Below are 23604 nucleotides of genomic sequence, written 5' to 3' on the forward strand. Positions count from 1 at the left end.
CGAGAGTGGTTTGCGGCGGAAGGACACCGATTCGATAACAATAATCGTAACTAGAATAAGATTAATTAATTAGATTGTATAAAAAATACGCAATTATTTTTATATTTTTAATTGCACATTATATATATTGTTTTGGAATACTGCTTTTGAAGGCGGTTGTTTTTTTGTTGAAATTTTTTTATGATTGTATGTGTTCCACAGTCTAGTTATTTTGGTGTTTCCTTTTTTCGGTGGTAATACATTTATTTGGCAATACTACTGTCAGGTGTCAATAACCTTTGACATATGTCATTGCTTACGTGTCTTCTGTGAAGAACAATGTTCCTTGCAGTTTTGTTAAAGTTAAATTAATTAGAAGAGATTTTAAGTTAAGTACATACTGTATTGCAGCATAGGGAAGAACTTTGGTAAGTGTGTTTTATCTACTTTAGTCCTAATCACATTATTTTCGGGATCGGTTCGGTTTTAAAATAAAACATCCGACAAAACCGTGGCTTATCTTTGCCGTTACCAATTCTTTATTTGATGATGGGTGTATTTGCTCCATCAACCCGGTTTATTCTGAGATTGTAGTACTTTATAAATACTACCAAGAAGCGGTTGTTATTGAAAAATACATAAATCATGTTTTAATGATAATTTATTGTGGTATAGGTGCATGCAGCGGATCCAATGGAGCTGCAGGCATTGCTTGTGTTGTGCGGAGTGGGAGTAGCGGGAGTAGCTGTTCTCCTCTTAATGGGTCTCTTCTCTACATCTGGAACAAGTTATGAAGAAGCAATAGCCCAACAACGAAAAGCTACTAGTGAACTTCTAGCACTAGCTGATAGCAAGACGAAAAATAAGAAATCTAACAAGAAAGTTAATAAGAAGGCTAAAAAAGAGAAGAATAAGGAATCTGCAGTTGCTACTGGTAGTGAGCCTGAAAGTGAAGCCCCGGCAGAGAGTGGTTTGGAGGATGATGGAGGATCAGGAAAGCATCATGTTGAGTTCTGCCCACCAGTGGTTGTTGAAGTACCCACAGACATACCACCTAACATAAAGGTTAGTATATCCTTACAGTTGGGAATAAAATAAGAATAATTAATTCTGAAGAAAATTGTAGTATAAATGATATATCTAATAAGATTATATTATGGTCATAATATGTTGGAAAAACAGGAAAAAAGTCTTAAATTGGTGCCAATAGGGTTGCCAACTCTTTGGCAGTCAAAAATAGTATATTTATTGCTACTTTAAACCTTTATTAATAATTTTTTATTTCTAAACAATTTCTCACAGCTATTGTTGCAAATTACAAAATACCATTACATAGCTCAGCTTTAATTAATTTTAGACTGGCTATATTGTTCTCATCGCACCATTTGTAATATTACAGAAAATATACACTCCTTATCATCTATAAGATAATGCCTGAATTGAGAGACAAAATGATATTATTTTTAAAATATTTGTAAAAACTGCTTCACCAAGACCTTGTTGCCATTCTTCAACTGAGTGTCTAGTAGTACCACTATTATTATTATAACTGTTATTCATTTTAGAAATAGAAAATATTCAACTTCAACTCTTCAATAATGGCTTTGTGGAAGAGTTAGAAATATAGTAGTTACAACGGCTATATACCTTTTTCAGATATACAGTAGAATACTATATTATATAGTAGGGTTGGCAACTCAAGGGGCCAAGTACATATCTAATTTTAGTTTTGTTACAATACATTATATATTATATTATTTATCTCAATAAATTATTATCAACCTAATGATTCAAATCTGCATGTAGCTATTTTGTTATAATTTATGGTTAAACGATAAACATTTTAATTTTGCTAAATTTGTTTTATATTTGGACTATGTAACTCTTTAAGACCTTATGGGAAGTTAAGACACATTATGATTGTGTGAGTATTTATCTATATCAGTGCCAGCCCTACATTAAGAAATTGTCTTATGAGTTTCATGGTGGGTGCCTACTATACCACTATTTTTATAGTTGAATTTTAATTCAGAGTAGCCCTAATAATTAAAGGTGCCTTCAATATTGTAGTTTTACCTCAAAATAATTATTTTAGCATCCTCTTTCTAACCTAGGGCTGCCGTTGATCTATAAGTTTAAGTATTAAGGAAAAATATCATGTATCTGCATGGGAGAGATACATTACTAGCTTACACTTATAAGTAAGGGCACCTCAGATATTGTTTGCAATTTATATAAGAATCATAAATTTGTGCAATTTTCGAATAAATCAGTTCAATTAATACAAAAAGTATAACATACTACTGGTCTAATTGGATTTCTTGAGTTATCTTGGGCATGTGTAGCAAATCTAATGTTTTTAACTATGTATGAACCAAAAGAGTTCATTTTTCCTTGCATCTTGAAATGGGTTGATTCAATGATAACATTAATTGGTCAGTAATGTAATCTTTAATAAACATACTTATCAGTTAAGTTTACTGCATTACTATATTTATTTATATCATTCATTAGCTCATTCTTAATTACTATAACTTCTTATTGCATGATATTGTAATTAAAGTTGTTTTCAATAAGATAAAGACACATGGGTTATATAATGTATGCAGATCCGCAAACGTGGCAAGGATCCTAAGGTTAAGCCGATTCTTCTAAACAAAGAGGACCCTAGTTGTATTAATGATGCAAGCAACCTTACTGATACAAATAGTACTGCTGGTGCAAATCACTTTGAAGAAATGCTTCCTAAGGATGAGTTCGCGTTGATGCATTCAACAATGCTTGGGGAAAAAGTGAGTTGCTTAATACAACTCTAATAGCTTGGTCTTGATTATCATGTATTGCTAGTCTTCTAAACTTGGATGGTGTTTATTTATTTATTTGTATGGATCTCCAACAGTTGTAGATATTAACTTACATCTAACACATGCCTTATAACTAAACATTTGTATGTACTACCAATTATAGGAGAACACATCATTCCATAAAAATAACAGTGATTTGCATTTAAGTTGTTGTAGGTGTTGGTATTTCTGCTTTTAGAATTTGTATTAGTTTGGGTTGGAGTCCCGCATTGTTCATAAATTTTGGTCATAGTTAAATTTGTATGTTTAACATGATAACAGTTAGTTGTTCTTTGCTACCAAAGTGTAACTCCCTGGAGGACGGGAAATCACTTTAAACTAACAAATTTTTTGTTGTGTGTATAATCTATTGCATTATTTTTGAAGTACTTTTGTAAAGATACATGCTCGTAAATTCAGGCATGATATAATTGCTCCATTTTTATATTAACCCCCTTATTCATAATGATCCGCTAACTTTAAACAGCTGCTAATTATATAGTATGTATATAAGTTTAGATGAAGATTATTTAGATATTCACTACCAGTGGGAGAGGTCTTTGCGCAGGATGCAGTTGACCACGAAGCAGTAATGTGAGAGCATTATTGTGTTTCGGGTTGTATAATTACTGGGTTAATGAAACTTAACATCCAATGTGTCAAAGTGAGGAGCGCAAATGTGATGCCGCACAGATTTTTGGTTTCAGGCAATTTTGAGTGGAACTATAGCGTAATAAAATCAAATCAAAATCAGTTTATTCACGTAGGTCACGGAAATGACACTTGTGAATGTCAAAAAAAAATTTTTTTCTTATTGAATCTACCGCTACTTCGTAAAGGGTTGAGCTAATGAGAAGAAGTAGCAAGAAACTCATTGCCACTCTTTATATTTTTTTATTAATGGGCAGGGTGTAACACTTACCATCATATTGTTATGTCATAATTACAATTTATAAATACGAAATAAGTTTAATGCTGTACATTAGGTTTTAGTAGTAGTTTTAGGTTAATACTGTAGATTGAGTTTTATTGTAAGTAGTATAGTTATTATTCTTAGTATTATCTTTCCACAACAGCTGCTGCCGACAAACTACTAATGTAGTTTGGCAGACTGTACTTATGAAATTTGTAAAGGCTACTGGAATAAATGAATTAAAAAAAAAAGCTTATTCAAAATGAAAAAAAAAAAGATAAATTCTGATTATTATAAACTCAATTTGCCTACACATATAAAAAGTTAGTTTAGCAGTGTGTTGGCTGTATTTCAAAACAATAATCCAGCGTATAATATTTGAATCTATTAAGATTATTACTAATGGAAGAGATCCTTCACTTCTTTTAAAATGTCTCAATGTTTACTAATGTTATAGGTAAGTGAGATGAAAGAAGAGGTTGTTGAAAAAAAGGAAAATAAAGTGGCAAAGCAAGTTAAAAGTGGTGCCAAAACTGCAGCCAAAGTTGCTACCTCTGATGCTGCGGTGAAGGAAGCAAGCCGAGAGCATGTTGAGCCACCAAAGGAACAACGCAAAGGTATTATTTGACAGAACATCATATAAAATATTATTACAATTATGCATAGATTGATCCTATAGCATTAACAAAACGATAGTGTAATATGTGTGGTGTATTTTAATGTGTGAGTCCTCCCTCACATGCGGGATCGTTTCAACAAAATTAAAACAAACTTATATATTTTGTTATTCTTATTCTTTTACTTTCTATTAAACATATTAAATATTAGGCCGAAGGCCATCCATTCTTGTTTTTCTTCATTCTCCAATCTGTCTATTCGATTATGTTCTTCTTCACGTCACATCTTTAGGGCCACATAGAACAATGAGTTCTTATATGCGGATAAGAACTCCTTGTTACAATATATATATGTTACCGGCCAAACCCGATTTAAGGACAAACTAGTTTTTCCTAAGCGACATCAATTCATCCCGTAACACTTAAGCCATACGATAAAACCGGCACAGACTAGATTAAACTAGTTTCTCCTATCAGCCTTTGGACAAAACGTTTAGCCTAGGCTGAATCAGTTGAGCCTAACATGAATAAGTACACCTCAGGATAAACTGGTTTGGCCTAGTCTATACTAGTTCTGCCATGTTGAAAATCAGATTTTCGATATCAGGTTTGGCCGGTAACATATATATGTTTAGTATGAAAAATAATCAGTTATGTAGCTATGAGGTCTTGTTCCTTTGTATTATCTGATGATTGCACTGGTGGCCACAAATGTTGAAAATATTTTTTCTTTATGGGGACAATTGAGCGTACAGGTGACCTGGTGTTAAGTGATAACCATCGCCCACATTCTCTTGCAACACCAGAGGAATCACAGCAGCATTGCCGGTGTTTAAGGAAGGAGTGCGCGCTTTTTTTGAAGGTACCATGTCGTATCGTCCTTGAAAACCGCACTGTGGAGGACCGCCACACATCCAGATGGTAGGGATGATATCCTAATGTGTGGCGTGTGAAGGTGGAATTCGGCAGCAGGAGTCAGGTGAAACAGGTTTTGTGATAAAAAAATTTAAATTAAAGAATTTTAACACACTTGAATAATGAGAAATAAGAACAGATCATGAGTTGAAAGTGGAATGGTTGGCTTTTATAATATAGAATAATATGTATCAGCAATTAAATATATATATATAAGAAAGATGATGTATAATTTACTAGCTGACCCGACAGACGTTGTTCTGAAGATAATAAAAAAAAATGTGTTTTATAGGAATTTGGCAATAATATTTCAAACATCAAGTATTATTTCGTAAAAAATGGTCCCTGTTGTTACAATGAAATTGTTTCACAGCAGAACTGTCAAACCGTGCGTCACTAAATTATCTAATAGAAAATGTGTCCATACAAAACAAATATAGGAAATAAAAATAATTATGGGTCCCAAATCGAAATAAAAACTATCCTATCTCTCAAGTTGGACCAAACTGCACTCCATGAAGTAATCCCCATTAAAATCATTTAATTAGTTTAGGAGTCCATCGCGGACAAACAACGTATCACGTAATTTATATATATTAGATTATTGTAAGATCACACTTGTGTTAACAGAGACGAAATGTTACACAATATCAATTATTTAAACTTCCTTTCAAGGTCGAACTTCTGACGTCTTTTTAAACATATTTTACCTCCGCAATCCAAAAATTTTATTATCTAAATTTTAGAATTGCTGAGACCGTGAGTATATATATTTTACCAGAGGGAGGCTCCTTTGCACATGATGCCGGCTACTTTATGGGTACCACAACGGCGCCTATTTCTGCCGTGAAGCAGTAATGTGTAAGCATTGCCGTGTTTCAGTCTGAAGGGAGCAGTAGCTAGTGAAATTACTGCGCAAATGAGACTTAACATCTTATGTCTCAAGGTGACGAGCGCGTTGGTAGTGCCACTCAGATTTATGGGGTTTTTCAATAATCCTGAGCGGCACTGCATTGTAATGGGCAGGGCGTATCAATTACCATCAGCTGAAAATCCTGCCCGTCTCGTTCCTTTATTTTCATAAAAAAGAATACATTATTTTGTAATTAGCAGGAAATTGCAAAATAATGCATGAGCACTGAATATGCACATATTGTAACTCAAGTCAATAAAGACTGAATTCACAAATTGAAGGGAGTTTATAATTTCAATGGATTAATAATCAAGAATATTCAACATAGACCTACTTAAGTATAATATAATTAATGATAATGTCACTTGTAATATTCTAATCTAGAAAGATAATATAGTTGCGGAGTTCTTGTTACACATTTAAGATTACCATATCCGGACGACCGAGCCTTGCTCGGATTTTATATGAATGTAGAAAACTTGAACAAAAGAAACTAAAGAAAGAAAACCAATAGGACATCTGGATTCGAACCGGGGTCTTTCTGGATCACCCAAAATCTGAACTATTACGGCCTTACAAATAAACTTAGTATAAAGTTGTTACAGATGATAAACAAAGAATAAGCAAAATGTTTACAATATCGTTGACAACACGTCAATAAAATGATAATTCTGAAGTTTTCCGTATGACAAGCAGCCTTGCAAATAAGCGCGGGAAACGTTAAACGTCCGAATTAACCATTCGTAAGCAAAATGTCTAATTGTAAACATTTGACATTTTCTTGGTTTATGATTAGTTATAACTTTATGCCAATTTTATTTGTAAGGCCGTTATAGTCTTTTATATAGTGGCGTTAATTAACTTTTGTATTCTAAAGTTATTGTAGCTGTTTCTCATCAAAACACGTATACAACTACATTTTTTTTAAATTGAACTAGCTAGATCGATTTTTCGCCCCCGAAACTACCTGTATACTAAATTTAATTAAAATCGTCTTAGTTTCGATTTGTTATTTTGTGATAAGTGAGCCGAGAGTGTCAAGATCAATACCTACATTAGTAATACTTATTCTGATCTTGAATATTATCATGTATAAAGAAATATACAATATTGTACTGTTTCTTTGACAATGTTATATAATAATCATATATCATATCTATATATATAATCATATGTTAAAAAATAATTGTAGTTGCTTAAGATAACCGTAAGAAAATATTATATTTCGTCAACATACTTGATTTATACACTAATTACCGCCATAGTGCTCTAATAGTAAAGTAAAAGGTAATTAAAATGTTACGAGTAAGTGTGGTGAAAAATTATAATGTAGAAGGGTAATTTAAACTCACTTTAAATTGAAATATCTGTATTTTACAGTTTCCAATAATAATTATTATTGTATTTAATACAATTTGGGCACCGTTACCCCTAAGAATTCACAATATGTAATGTCCACTCGAACTTAGCGCTCTGGCTTATATAGTGCACAACCGTCTACCGTGATGATACTATCAACTGTTAGTTGGCACTGCTGTAGTGCCAACTAACTGACATGAATACAAGTTTACTAAAGATCTAAATATTATATGCTGTTATAGTTCTTTCTAATTATAGTGATAATTATATTAAATAGTAATCAAATATTAACAGTAGTTAAATGATTGTAATTATTAATTTGGATATCTTATGACAGTTCATGACGTTGGTAGCGCTTGTTAACACATCAAGCTGACAATAATAATATTAAAGTCACAATGGATCTATGATTTTACATTAAAATAAGATAATAATTATAATTATGTCTGCAGCTAAAAAGACAGAGAAGAAGGTTGCTGAAGAAGTGGCTAGTGTGGTGGAAGAGATCGTCCCCCCTCTAAATGTACCTCAACCAAGTGAATTGACCACCGAGAAGCTTCTGAAACAAGCCCTCGTGAGCCAGCCACCAGCTGCATCACCATCTGTCAGTAAGAATAAGAAGAAAAAGGCTGAACCGAATGTCTTGTCGCTAATAGGTAGGATTATTTATTGTTATTTGAAACTTCAATATCAACGGGCTATTCTTGTTCGGGCTCAGGAATAATATGTGGGACTGTATTAAGGTTTCCTATAGTCGCCGGTTTTGGCTCTTTAAATAAATGAATTTATGTAGGCACTTGCAATCAACCAAGAATCATGAGGAAAGAAGTAAATGCAATCCACTAACCTTTGAACACTCCCACGTCACTCAGGTGGCGGCGGCGCATCAGCTCCAAAGGTCCTGACTCCGGTGTTCCAGGTGAACGTCACTGGCGATCGCAAGCTTGCAAAGTTTTATATGTAGACACTAGTATTGAACGTCAACACTAGACTTGATGACCACTGGTTACTCAGGGTAAACACGTCTTACATATGTAGTGCTATCGACCACGCCCGAGCAAAGATCAATTGTCTCTGTCCGCTTGTCAACCCAAGCGCGACTTGTGTCATCGGATATTGGAGCACGTACAACTACCCTCATGATTCCTAATAAAAATCAGCAAGTACCGTACAATAGTTGTCAACTTTTGTATAATCAGGCGTGCGATTCTACTCTTTAGGTACAAAAACATACCTACGGACACATGGTAATTTACGGCCGTTTTCAATAACCTATCTATCCTTAGTTTAACTTACTAGGGGTAGCCAAATCTATCCTTTTACGGTTACTTACATTTCAATAACCTATTGACAGGTTGCATTGGACTATTACTATATTGGATATAACTATGGATAGATAAGATCTTAACAATATGTTATGTTTTTAAAGTGATAACCCTCACTTCTAGGATTAATACACAAATAAAATTTGAAAAACAATATTTTATGAACGATGCGGGACTCGAACCCACGACCTCCGGCGTTCCGTGCCGGTGCTATAACCAAATGATCTAAATTGGTTAGAGCACCGGCACGGAACGTAATTTTTTTTTTTTTTCAATTTTTATTTGTGTAGATAAGATCTTGTCATTAAACGGTGACAGCAATGTATCCGTAAGTTAAACTAAGGATAGATAGGTTATTGAAAACGGCCGTTTAATGACACTGGTTGATGTTGGGCGCTACCTCCACGAGCGAATTTATCGTGACTTCTAACTACCTAATACGATAACGAAATGATTGTAATCTCCATGAGATTACAATCATTTCGTTATCGTATCGACATGACCCGCTACGAAATATCCGCTTAGCGGTGACGAATCGCTGTATAATTGTTTTATTGAAAATAACTGTTAATAAATGACAGAGCAAACGCCCGCGTACGACTGCCATTTTCCGCGGCGAACGGTCTTCGTAATCTCCACGTGTAGGGACAATTACACTTCGTTCGTGAACGTTTTGCTCGCATACAGCCATTCGTCGTATCGATATCATACGTATGAAGGCACGTTCTTTGACAGTATATATATTAATGAACAATAAATAATTAATATTTAAATAGATATGAATACACTACAGATAGTGTTGTGAACGTGGTAGACACGTGTCAGAACGATAAGATCACTCGCTCGTGGATGTGGCGCCTTGGTGTCGCCAGTTAATATGTTAAATCCAAAAATAAGTTCGCTATTACACTTACCAAGCTAAGTACCTGATACTAGAAATCATTTCATTTGCTTTGTTTTCGCTTTTATAACAGTATTCCCGAAGATATGCTTGTCTTGACAGAAATAAAATTGAAGAAAGCGATTAAAGAATTACACTTTAGTGTGTACTTTAACAGAGTTTGGTAATGATAAAATCAGCCTGATTCAAACAAAGCCTGATTCAAACAAAAACTGAATCAAACTAAGCCTGGTCCGGTTTTTATACTTAATTTGAATACCAATGGGAGGCTCCTTTGCACAGGAAACCGGCTTGATACAAGCAGTAATGTGTAAACATTACTATGTTTCGGTATGAAGGGTGCCGTAGCTAGTGAAATAAGTGCAAATGAGGCTTCTTATGTCTGAGCGCCACTGCTTTGTAATGGGTAGGGCGTATCAATCACCATCAGCTGAACGCATTTATTTATTTATATGAATAATAAGCTACTCAACATCCTTATAAAGGATTTAGAAGTATGATTATTATGATTAAGTCATAATTATTTAGTACTACAATTTTGTTTAGTAACTAAGTCGCATGTAACGCAATTTAATTAAATAAATTATAGATAAAACTAAGATTAATATATTATTTTTTTCAGCTAATGAAGGTGGTGGAGTGGCTGTCAATGAATTAGTACGTGTTGTTAAGGAAGCATCGCTCTCTCGCACAGAAATACAGATTTTGACGGACACACTCTTGAATAAGCAACACGACCCCTTGCCTGAACACTCGGAATGGACTGAGGTTACTAAACAATATTTATGTGTTTATTTTGAGTGGAAGATACACACATACTTAACGACACATAGCGCGCGAGTTGAATGCAGAGTTCAGGAATGCGATAGTGATGTGACCTAATTATAATTGATCACGTTAATCATGCGTTTGTCGATAATTTTAAACAATACTTCAAGTTTACCATTTCAACCTAATAATGAAATTCCAAATTTCTGCCCTTCTTCAACAAATTTTCTATTATCTAAAACATTTTTCACGCTTGATAGTGAATATTTTTTTTTTGGAACGAAACCTGATGGGCTCGGATTTGTTATTACTTATATTAAAAAAAAATATTATTATATTATTATTATTAAAATAAAAAGCTCTGGGGATCTGCAACTCGAACATTGCAATAATACAGAGAGCCCAAAATGGCATCCTTAGAAATCTATCAAATGCCCCATGGTTCCTAAAAAACAATGAACTTCATGAAGAACTTAAATTTAAAACAATAAAGGAAGAAATTAAACAATATTCTTCAAATTACAAAGATCCCCTAGCAATTTACCCAAACCCATTGGCAGTGAAGTTACTAACTTTAAAGCATCCAAAGAGACTCAAGCAAAATAGAATAGACGAATTGGACTTAAATTAAATGGAAGAATGGTCGATGGACCCCTCTTACGACAAAATCCTAGACGTCCAACACATCTGCTCATAGTTTGGGGACTGATTGCAGATATAATAGAGGAAAAAAAATATAAAATAAAAAAAAATCACTGCATCCCTTTAGAACTAACGCGATAACACAGTAAGGTGAGGCTTGCGGACACCGGGGGGAGATGAATCCGCTTTTTACCCCAAGCCCCGACATGTGCATTCAACTCACGTGCTTTTTGTAACTAATATATTATATAAATTAATTAATAAGAACCAAGATGGAGAAAATTAAATTGAACCAAAACTTAAAAAAATAGTTTTTTAACGAAAGCATTTAAAAAGCACAATACAAGACCAACCATTTTAATCTTCTTGTAATACAAGGTAGGCTTCCGGGCACAATCTACTTTTTGGCAACACTTAGCAATGGTGGTTTATATTTCGATCTGACGGTGCCGCTCAGAATTTTTGAGTTTATCAATAATCCTGAGGGACACTACAATGTTAGGTAGGGCGTATCATTTAGCATCAGCTGCTCGTCGAAAAAGTAGATCCTGTACATGACCTTACAACCCTAGAGTTGAATAAACATACCAAGATTTACGAACCATGCGTCGCTCGGACGGTTGGCGTAGTTGGTAACAGCGCTGTGGCGCACGAGAGGCGCTTGTTCGAGTAAAAATTAAATTTCGTGTCTGTTTCTGTCTGTGTGTAAGTGTCTGTTTGTAATATTGAAACAACCGTTTTTTACTACATGTATATGAATATAAATACTGTACATACACCAAAATAACATTTTTTAAAATTTTTGTCTGTCTGTTTGTTCCGGCTAATCTCTGATATGGCTGGGCCTATATTGACGGGACTTTTATTGGCAGTTAGCTGATGTAATAAGGAGAAAGTAAGCCTACGTTTTTTTTAGAAAAAATAAAGTAATGTTGCAATGTGCCAGAAACGGTCTAACTCTAAACATAATTTATATGGCAAAAAAAGTTTGCCGGGTCAGCTAATATTTTATATGATGGCATAGAACCTTTCATAATGCTCTTTATCCACCTGATTGATGATGATGAGCCTTTATATTGTGTAGTTTGCACGTATTTTATTGACTCTGATTAGAACAATAACTTTTATGTTTCTCAGGGACCGAACGATCCCATCCAAAAGTTGAAGAAACAATTGGCCGACAAGGAGAAGGCTCTTGCTGACGAAATAGAGGCATCTCAAGCACTGCATGCTAAACTGAAAGAACTACGGTAAGGAAAGGTTTTTATGAATTTAAAAATCACATTCTGTTTCATAATGATAAAATACAGAGTTAAATTATATTACAAGGTGAAACTTTTATTACATCATATTATTTTCGCCCATCTATCGCATGTCGCATTACAATCGGACGGTTGTAGTAGTAATACTTTATATTTATATATTTTATTTAAAAAAACGGATATGCCTCTGATCTTTTTAAAATTAAGTACATATAATACATTGTTACGGCTATGCCTCAGAACTGAGAAGTGCAAGAAGCTTACTTTTGAAAAATTCGAGACGCACATAAGCGTTGAGTTAGAAATTAAGATTTTTCTGAAGATTCGAATGAGACTAAGCTGCCACGATCGGCTGTGTACCGCTCGTTCAAGTAAAGTCAGCGAGTTATTTTTTTATATCATTACATTAAAATTAAATAACTTGGGCGACCTTTCCATTCCTAAGCTGTGGAGCCGCTTTATGTCACGTAGGCCAAATTCTCTTCGTCATATTGTTCCATATTAATGATCAGATTAATGACGCACGACACGCCACTAATTAGGATATCATCCCCACCATCTGGATGTGTGGCGGTCCTCCACAGTGCGGTCTTCAAGGAGTTTCTTCCTCGTACTACGAAGCTGTGGAATGAGCTTCCTTGTGCGGTGTTTCCGTGACATGGGTACCATCAAAAAAAGCGCGTACACCTTCCTTAAAGGCCGGCAACGCTCTTGTGATTCCTCTGGTGTTGCAAGAGAATGTGGGCGGCGGTGATCACTTAACACCAGGTGACCCGTACGCTCGTTTGTCCTCCTATACCATTAAAAAAAAACCATCTGGATGTGTGGCGGTCCTCCACAGTGCGGTTTTCTAGGAGCTTTCTTCCACGTACTACAAAGCTGTGGAATGAGCTTCCTTGTGCGGTGTTTCCGAGACGGTACGACACGGGTGCCTTCAATAAAAGCGCGTAAACATTCCTTCAAGTGATTACTCTGGTGTTGTTGGTCATTTAGCATCAAAAATATGTTTTAGAGTAAACCTGAATGCCGAGAGGGGAAGAGCAACCGCTGCGAGTCGTTCAGCGGAGCAGGCAGCGAGCGCCGTACGGGCTGAACTTCACACCTCTCAAGTGCGCCTGCAGAGGCTCGTGGAGGAGAACCACGTGCTTGCACAGGACAAACTCATGGTAAACACCCTACAATTTGTATAGCATACTTGGAGGCTCCTTTGCACAGGGTAGGCTAGATTATGGGCAACATCAGCGGCGCCTATTTCTGCCGTGAAGCAGTAATGTGTAAGCATTACTGTGTTTCGGTCTGAAGGGCGCCGTAGCTAGTGAAATAACTGGACAAATGAGACTAAACATCTTATGTCTCAAGGTGACGAGCGCGGTTGTAGTGCCACTCAGAATTTTTGGAGATTTTCAAGAATCCTCAGCGGCACTGCATTGTAATGGGCATGGCGTATCAATTACCATCAGCTGAACGTGCTACTCGCCTCGTCTCTTTTCATAAAATAAATACTGTCTTGATCTGAGTTACGATCGAAAATGAAACCGGTACACGTGATGTCAGCTTACGCGCGCCCGAAGGGCGCGTGGGGGATGATGATCGAGGCGATAGCCTCCTGCATCAGGTATCAGCGCTGGATATGACTATGTCCAGGTCATTGGGGTGGGGTTCTTACGTCCCCCATGACGTTTTTCCTTCCGTTTTTCATCTTTACTTTCTTCATTTGGCTTCTTGGTTGGCGCCCCCGCTTGTCCCGAGCGATCGAGCCCCGTAGGAAGAATACACGGGGCGATCAGCTGGTCGGCGAGGATTTTCGGCTTCAAGACTTCCGGGACTAAGTGTTCTAGTTGGAATGCTTTTATGAAGGTGCCCAACATTCCAAATGCCTCATCACTTATGTCCTCACTTCGCAATGGTGGTTTTTCCATTATGCGGGTACTCTTTGGTTTCTTTTTTCCTTTGGCCACTCGAGGCAGGGCTTGATTTGCCGAGGCCATGGGTATGGATTCGTCTGCCGCCACGTCTTCTGGTCGTGGGGTTGGCTCTGGATCGCTTCTTTCTGGGCGCAACAACTCTTCATGGTTGTTGCGGGTATCTACAAAAAACTCACTGCGGGTAGTTTCATATTCCTCATTTTTTTCCTCGAACTGAGGGAGGGGCGGCGTGGGGGAGGCAACAGGCTTTCTGGAGCCGGTGCGCGTAACCGTGCTTGCGCGTCTGTTGCGAGCCTCTTCTTTGTAGACCCGGCAGCTTGTGTTGCTTGCCGGGTGGGGTCCACCGCAGTTTACGCAGGTGGCGGGTTCCGTCAGCGGACGGCTGCAGTCTTTGGCTGGATGCGATCCGCCACATCGTACGCAAGCTTGCTGCCGATGGCAGCCGTGCGACGAAAGCCCTGGCAGCGGTGGCACTGTGCTGGCCCTTTCTTCGAGCGCCACGGTTCTACCTTGATGCCCGCCATGTTGAGTAATTCAGTTATCTCATATATGGCGGGGGTAATTCCAGGAGATCTCTTCAGGATTATAAAATATATACATCCTAGCCGGCCTCTTCTTGCTTGTACTCGCCGGCAGTACTCGGGACTGTACCCCCGTGAGCGCAAAGCATCTTCAATATCTGCTGGTTCAGTGTGGACCGGCAGGCCCCGAATCGCAAACTCAAGTCTGCGATCTGCCGGCAACGAGTAATTGAACCAGGGGAGCTTCGCGGTTTCTTCTTGACTTGAGAGGTACTGTTGTACCACTCTGTACTCTGCTTCGTCCGCTGGCAGGAAACGGACCCCTTTGCCGAAAGCGCGGGCATTTGGGGGCCGACCCAACTTCTCGCGCAGGATCTTGAAGTGTTGGATCCAGTTGGGCATTTCTTCTACCACCAGCGGCGGCATTCTTCCCTTGCGGGTGGTGTCGGCGGCCGTGGGGCCGGTAGTGGCCGTGGGGACAGTCTGCGTCTTCATTTGGTGGCCGAGAGTCGATACAACTGCGGCGAAACTCGCAGTTGGGGATGCATTTTGTGGTGGCATCTCAGGTGAGCTTGCCCGTATACGGGTGTGCTCACCTGTTGATGGGTGCTGGCTGCAGGTCGATGGAGGTGCACTGTAGGTCTGCATGCCCGTATGGATCCCATACGGGCATTTCTTCAACCGTCAGCGTCGGCATTTTTCCCTTTCGGGTGGTGGCGGCGGCCGTGGGGCCGGTGGTGGCCGTGGGGGCAGTCTGCGTCTCCATTTGGCGGCCGGGAGACGATGCAACTGCGGCGAAGCTCGTAGTTGGGGATGTATTCTGTGGCGGCATCTCAGGTGTGCTCGCCCGTATACGGGTGTGCTCATCTGTTGATGAGCGCTGGCTGCAAGTCGATGGAGGTGCGCTGTAGGTCTGCATCTCCTCGAGGATGCTCTCGACACTAATAGAATGATAGTTTGGAGAGAGCTTCTTTTCAACCGCGTGGCAGGCGGTCGAGACCAGACACGCGTATTCCGCCTTTACACCCGCGACCTCGATCCCCAGACCAAAGTGCGCAACTGCGAAGTTGAGCATGCTCTGGCTACACAACATAATGTTGTGTGCTAGGGATTCGGTCTTGGGCTTCAGGGGAGCGCACTGGATGGTCTCGACTGCCGTGTCGTCGCGGGTCTGCTGTGGCGTCTTGCTGGGCGCAACGCGTGTTTTAGACGCGGCGGGCGCTCGCGGCGGTTCTGCGCTGATGTGCGGCGCGGAAGCGATAGGCGTCGTGTCCATCGGCGATTGTGGTCGCACGACGGAGGGCTTCTTTTTCTTGGACTTCTTCGAAGACATAGCGTCGGGCTCCAACGTCGGTGGAGCTGGGACCGTACTTCACTGCTCAAGGCTAGCAGCACATCCCTCCCTGCAGTTGTGCCGTTCTCCGGGGGATCCCGCTAGTGGGAAGCCGGGTAGTAGGTACTGAGCCTGAAGGGCAGCTACGTAGCCGGAGATCGGAGCTGGTGACGGCGTCCTCGCACCACGGATGATGGCGCGGCGCTTTCTGAGGGTAGCTTTAAAAATAAAGCGACTCAGAGAGCTAGGTTGACAACGAGCACGAGTGAATATGGCAGTACGGTTGCCAATCCTGAAACCGGTTGTAGCACTGACCTGTATAAATACCACTAGACAGGCTGTTCCATATGTTTGACAGCAAATTTTTTGTGACTATTTGAAGCGCCACTGGCGAGCGTCCAGAGAACTAATTTTGACGTATAATGCAAATGGCTGCAGAGGAACGTACACTACTCTGAAGTATTTTTGCATTTTGAATTAATTTCGTTCGCTTTCCGTGTTATTTATACTTCAAGAATCAAAGTATAAAGAACACATTTTTTTTTGTAAATAGTTTCCCACCATCTATTGATGTTTGCTGAGGTTGTGTTCAATAGTTTTAGTACCGCAGACTATCTCTACATGGCCAACAGCGCCAAAATGGCGAATATCAAACAGGCACAAAAGCACTTTGACAGCCGCCAGTCCAGTGATATATAGGAGAGGTCAGTGGGCAGTAGTGAGAAATTAAAGGCCCTTTCACACCACGTTGTTTTTACAACTCCTTTTAGGCCTTCAAAATGATTCCACTTATATGAATACAACGCACATTTATTTTCATGTCTATTTTTTCTTCAGCTTCAGGCGAAATTGAAGGAAGATGGCGACGCCCAAGCTCAGATGGAAATGCATATTCAAAGATTATCTGAGGTAAATTTACAATCATACTTCTACCTTAACAATACATAACAAAAAAAATTATTGAAGTAGGCGTTACTTTGCGGAAATCCATATGCAGCCTCGTGCCAGATTTTGGCGAGACAACACGTCCTGAGGATGCCTCGTGTAGAGGCGAAACACGTGTCGAGTTGTTTAAAAGAGAACTCAAATCATTTGGATAATACATAACAACACAGTTAGAAACTTTAACCATTAAGGGTAGTTACCATTAACCAACAGAAGACTCACTTAATTACACACCTTTTAAAGAAATTGCTTTGGGATAAATTTATTTAATTTAAATAGGATTTATTTTATCGTATTCATTTCTCGGCTGTGGTTCATTCATAGTACATTGAGTAGTTAGTCTATGCACTGTACAAGTCTTTAGATGTTATATCCATTACTGAAGAGAATTTCGATTTAGGGCTTACCAACTGAGACAATCGTTCGAATGTGGCATGGATTTTAAGTCTTGGTACGTCTTGTTAAACTCTCAGTTTTTTTTTATATATAAAAATCAGATAATTGATACGCCCTTCCCATCACAATGATTATTGAAAAACCCAGAAATTCTGAGTGGCACTATAATTGTGCTCTTCACCTTGAGACATAAGATGTCAAGTCTCATTTGCCCAGTAATTTCACTAGCTACGGCGCCCTTAAGACCAAACACAGTAATGCTTAGATATTACTGCTTCACGGCAGAAATAGGCGCCGTTGTCGTACCCATAATCTAGCCGGCATCCGGTGCACAGGAGCTGGTAAGGTTGTGGCTCCATGAACATGGTTGAACAAGATTTACGATCCATGCATCACTCGAATGGATGGCTCAGTTGGTAAGAGCGCTCGGACGCAACCTGAAAGAGGGTTCGAGTCGTGCTTCATTCACATCCTAATATATATATTTCTTTTGTGCGTCTGTTGTAACTGAACTGCTCCTAAACGGCTGATTTTGATGATTTTCTTGTGTGTTCCAGTGAATTTGAGATTGATTTAGATTCTCAATTCCGTCCATATAATATAATTCTCCTGCTCGTGTGTATGTTAGTGAACTCCTGTGTCCGTGACTGGACAACGTCTGTCGGATCCACTAGTATTGGTATTGGTAAAGGGCTCCTGTTTCCGCAATTATACCACTTAATTGGGTCCATTTTGCGTGCAGTGTTGGCCAGTCATTCCAACCAGCCCAGCTACCTCCAGAAGTTCAGAACACTCCTGGGGTGTTCGCAGACTTCCTGGAGCGACCTTGTATTTACTAAGGTTTGTGCCCGTTGGTTGGCCACCCCAGCACATTCCAGGATTACGTGAGTGACCGTTTCATCTTCGGTTAGACAGCCCCTGCACTTAGGACTGTCCGTAACGCCGATTGTAAATAGGTGTTTGTTTAGTGATGTGTGACCCGTTAGGGTGCCGACCATAATTCGGATATCATGTCTGTTTAGGCTAATAAGTCGACGTGTCAGTTTGGGCGATAGTGCAGGAATCGCCTCTTTCGACTGTCTGCAGCCTGAGACATTTGTCCATCGGGTTCCATATAGGTTGTTGGTGAGAGAGCGTATCCATGACCGCATTTGGCTGAAGGGTAGCGGGAGGACTGGCCCTGGGCCAGCCACTTGCGTTTCCGACCCCCGCCTTGCAAGTTCATCCGCTGCATCGTTCCCCAACGAACCGCTGTGTCCTTTGATCCATTGCAGAGTTACCCAGTTGTTAGAGGCAGCTCGTTCTAAGGATCGGTGACACTCGTATATCAGCGCTGAGTTATAGGTGTTGCTCCCCAGCGCAGTCAGTACTGCCATACTATCGGATAGAATACGGATATAATATCCGTGTATTTTCCTTCTTAGTATCGCGTCTGCAGCTTCCTTGATGGCTATGCATTCGCATTGTAATATGGAGCTCTAGTATGATTATATGAATGTCGTGTGCAGTCGGAGGCGACGCTGGTGCAGCAGCTGCAGGTGTTGCAGGCGGAGGCGGCGGCCCGCGCCCTGGAGGCAGGTCAGGCTCGCTGCGAGCTGGTCGCCGCCAGGGACTCGCTCATCATGGCGCAGCAGCACGCCGCAGACCTGGCGCAGCAGCTGCAGGTAACACAACCATTGTCATCATCATCACACTTCGAAGGACGTCCACTGCTGGACAAAGGCCTTCCCCATACATCTCCACGACGATCGGTCGGCAAATGTGGCTCTTTGGCTCGTCAAGTGCGACTTGCACAATAGTCGTAGCTTTGAAATACAATTGCGGGATTAAAAAAGCAAGGAAATATGGCGCGCTAAATTCATTCATTTTCACCGCATGTAATAAAGTAATGCTATTCATTACTGACACTTATTATTAGCTGACAAAGCTCGCGTTTGCTGTCCATTCCCTTTTCGGTTCTACATTTATATGCGAAAAATCTTCTTCAAGCTTGAACATTATTAATAGTTAACTGAGAGTTGTCGTCTTATTGAGGAATCATGCTTACCTAACATCAAAAACAACAACATGCAAACCTGTCTTACTCATATTTTCTTTTTTTTTAGTAAACAAGCAGATATGGCAACCAATTTTTTTTTAATTGTGATGTTCATAATTGGCTCTTTGGCTAATAAGTTTGCCGACCACTACCCTCAACCAACCTATTTCGGCGATCTTGACCAGATCCTCGGTCATCATGTTGTGGGGGGGCTACCAACACTGCGTCTTCCGGTACCTGGTGGCCATTCGAGGACTTTACTGCCCCAACGGCTATCTGTCTATCGAACTATGTGCCCTGGCCACTGGCACTTCAGTTTCCAACCATTTGAGCTATGTCGGTAACTTTGGTTCTCCTACAAACAGCCCTCATTTCTGTTTGATCTCGTAGGGAAACTCCGAGCATAGCGATTGCCCTCTAAGCGACCATGAGCTTCCTCATAAGGCCCATAGAAAACCATAGACGTACATTTTTTTTAATTTACTTGTGTGATTGATTGATGTATGAATTGTTGTACACAAATAAAATTTGAAAAACAAAATTTTAACTAACCAACTGAGCTAACCGTTCGAGTACCGCCTCGTTATAAAATTCTGTTTGCTTTGTTCAACTCTTGAGAGTCGAAGCAGAGCAGTTGGTTAGAGCACCGGCACGGAACGCCGGAGGTCGTGGGTTCGAATCCCGCATCGTTCATAAAATTTTGTTTTTCAAATTTTATTTGTGTATTAATCCTAGAAGTGAGGGTTATCAATTTAAAAAACATAACATATTGTTTTGAATTGTAGTACTCAAGAACTTGTTTTTTAATTTGTTTACTTTCTCGTATAAGCCGTGACGTTTGAGTATTATAATTTGCTTCCGTAATACTTAATTTGTAAAGTGATGAAGCTGTAAACATTGATTTAAAAGAGTGGCGATGGATTTCATGCCGTCTCTTCTCATTGATCTCAAACATTTGCGAACTGGTGGACATTCACGGTTAATTTTTTGGTCTAAAAGTATGAAGCAATTTTTATAAACTAAAAAAAACCATACCGACGTATTGACAACCTACTCCTTTTTTGAAGTCGGTTTATAATTAACAAAGTGCCTCTAGGATTATACACATGTCCAAATCTATTGTTTTGTACTAATGAATCTATTCTCGATAACTCATGTTATATAAATACAAGCATTATTATAGAACAACTACCTTGTGCTTCTTTGCCTCTGTATGCGTGATGTGTATTGTGGGTACATAATATATTTTTCGCCTCTCCAGCAAGAAAAGGGCGCTATTGCTACGTCAAAACTCGCAGCAACCCCACGTGACCATACATCCGCGAATTACTCCGCGTTAAAAAAAATAAACAATGCGATCCGATGCGTTCCGAAACTCATTTTAGCCTAGCGTATTATCTCATTGTCACAAAAATTTACTATCTATACACCTATAACTAACTTTAACACTTTTCTCGCTAGTCGAGGTGAAAAGTTGTATGTTTCACACGAGAGCAAATTTTTTTTGTCTCGTTCCTTTCAATCACTCAGTAGTCTATATTAGAATCACTCGCTACACTCGTGATTCAATTCTAGACTAGGTACTTCGCCAATTCGTGATTTAAAGTCAGCACTCGCAGCAATAAATAGCTTTGCTCACTTGTACGACACTGCTTTAGACCAGTGTATTTCATATCGCTACATATTGCTTTATGCTGCACCTAAGAGGCGACAAGGCATGGTAGTAGAAGGGTATGATCTTTCAAAAATACGTTTTTGTATACACATTCACATATTCCATGGCTATAGACTACATTATTCCCGAAAACTTACAACATATTATTTTTCTATTGACAGAACAGCGTCTGTTGGGTCAGCTAGTCTAAAATAAAAGTAAAAATACATACATATATTTTTATATGTACACCTGTCTCCATGATAATCTCACTCCGTTTTCCTCTCTTTCTCTTTACGACGGCGGGGTACTCACTTTATACAAACTGTTTGGATTTGCAAGAGTGAGCCTTTTATCAATTGTAAAGTCGATCCTGTACATATAAAATACAGCCACGACCTGAGAGTTGAATAAGATATTCCAAGATTTATGGTCAATGCGTCACTCGTACGGTTGGCTCAGGTAGTAAGAGCGCTCGGACGGAACAAGAGAGGCGCGGATTCGAGTTGCGCATCGTCCATGAATTTTTGTACAAATTAAAGGAGAATGGGACTTTTGGGCCTGATGGTTAACAAGTAGAAATATACTTTTAAAAAAGGGTATTTTTTCTGATGTAAAATACAAAAAACTAGCTCATTCTGCAATCTACAAATCGAAAAAACATTAAAATAAAGTAAAATCGATTAAAATGTAATCAAATGAATATTTAATCGATTAAAATAACATTAAGGTCCAATTGTTTTATTTAAATAATATTAGTTAGGTGCATAGTTTATGTTCCAATGACCATATTATTATGAATAAAACATATTATTTTCTCAGGAAAAAACAGAACTGAGCAATTATTTTATAACCAATAAATCGATTTACATAAAAAATCGATAGTGTAATCCTTGTTCCTCAACGCTAACTTCAATTTGACAATGACAGTCTGACAAATCATTCCGTTTATTCGTCATTACTATTCATTTATTAGTACTTCGTTTCTTGTTGTATTCGTTGAGTTACCTACCCAATTGAATTCCAAGGAAAGTTGTCTCTAGCAGTCTGTTTTACAGTTCATGTATTAGCTAATGAGTAGGTATATATTATGCTTATCTGAGCAAATAAAACTATCTTTTTATTTAGGTATACTATATTATATCTAATTGCCAATTGTCTTATATTTTAATGCAAAAAAATGTCGTTACAGTAGTGGATAGGAAGGTATTTTTTTTTTCTAAAAAAAAAAGGTTGATTCCCAGCTAATGTTTGTGATAAATCCAATTAACAGCCAGGCATTTTATAAACCTACTATAGATCAGCTGTCAACATATAGTTTAAGACATAACCTCATTTTTATATCTCTATTTTTATATTACTCAGCTCCTAGATTGACAAATCTTGCAAAATTTTCAATTATGCATTATTTGAATGTTATCTTTTAAATTGTGCTACTTTCATCTTGTCATCACCTGGGCCCAGGAATGTATGGAAGCGTTTCAATCTCCTTTGTACAAAGTTATTAATAATTGATTGTTACTAAGGAGGCGAACCGAGCCTACGCAGAGCTGGAACAACAGCGACAGTGTGCGCTTCACGCAGACCAACTGGCGCAGCAAGAACTCAGGCAGGCTCAACAACGACAAGCAGGTATTTACAATGGTTGTTTATATTTCTATTTTTTTTTATGAGAATAAGGGACAAGACGAGCAGGACGTTCAGCTTATTGTAATTGATACGCTCTACCCATTACAGAGCCGCTCACGATTCTTGAAAAGCTCAAAAATTCTGAGCGGCACTACAATTGCGCTCGTCACCTTGAGACATAAGATGTTAAGTCTCATTTGCCCAGTAATTTCACTAGCTACGGCGCCCTTGTGACTACGGTGAGAGCGTAATAATTGTAGTGCCGCTCAGAATTTTTGGGCTTTTCAAGTATCCTGAGTGGCACTGCAGTGTAATGGGTAGGGCGTATCAATTACCATTAGCTGAAGGTCCTGCTCGTCTCATCACTCATTTTCATTAAAAAAAAATAAGCCTATTTTTAAGATTTTAAAGTAATTATTGGTAAAGTGGGTCACCAATCAATTTTGTCGATGGTAGCACTCACTGTAACTGTCTTTGCCGAGTGAGAATTTTTACAACCTGTTAGTGGCGGTCTTCCACAGTGGGGTTTACAAGGAGCTTTCTTCCACGTACTACAAAGCTGTGGAATGAACTTCCTTGTGCTGTGTTTCCGGGACGATACGACATGGGTTCTTTCAAAAAAAGCGCGTACAAGGTGTACGCGCTTTTTTTTGGCCGGCAACGCTCCTGTGATTCCTCTGGTGTTGCAAGAGAGTGTGGGCGGCGGTGATCACTCGTTGGTCCTCC

General features: G+C 39.0%; 1 protein-coding gene across 4 annotated transcripts in view; it reads left to right on the forward strand.

Moving 5' to 3' along the window:
• Positions 1–298: 298 nt before the first annotated feature.
• LOC126972529 (ribosome-binding protein 1-like) overlaps positions 299–23604 on the forward strand; it is a 42460-nt gene continuing 19154 nt past the window's right edge. For 3 of the 4 annotated variants that reach the window (XM_050819353.1, XM_050819351.1, XM_050819354.1), the window contains exons 1-11: positions 299–407; positions 655–1044; positions 2589–2771; positions 4193–4352; positions 7992–8195; positions 10388–10533; positions 12313–12425; positions 13450–13603; positions 17054–17125; positions 19066–19221; positions 22776–22881. In XM_050819353.1, the coding sequence (XP_050675310.1) occupies positions 673–1044; positions 2589–2771; positions 4193–4352; positions 7992–8195; positions 10388–10533; positions 12313–12425; positions 13450–13603; positions 17054–17125; positions 19066–19221; positions 22776–22881 (1666 nt within the window). In that variant the 5' untranslated portion in view covers positions 299–407; positions 655–672. The remainder of the gene's footprint in view (positions 408–654; positions 1045–2588; positions 2772–4192; positions 4353–7991; positions 8196–10387; positions 10534–12312; positions 12426–13449; positions 13604–17053; positions 17126–19065; positions 19222–22775; positions 22882–23604) is intronic. The other variant, XM_050819355.1, reaches the window with a different exon arrangement.

This window comes from Leptidea sinapis, chromosome 26, assembly GCF_905404315.1.
Source record: "Leptidea sinapis chromosome 26, ilLepSina1.1, whole genome shotgun sequence".
Lineage (NCBI taxonomy): Eukaryota > Metazoa > Arthropoda > Insecta > Lepidoptera > Pieridae > Leptidea > Leptidea sinapis.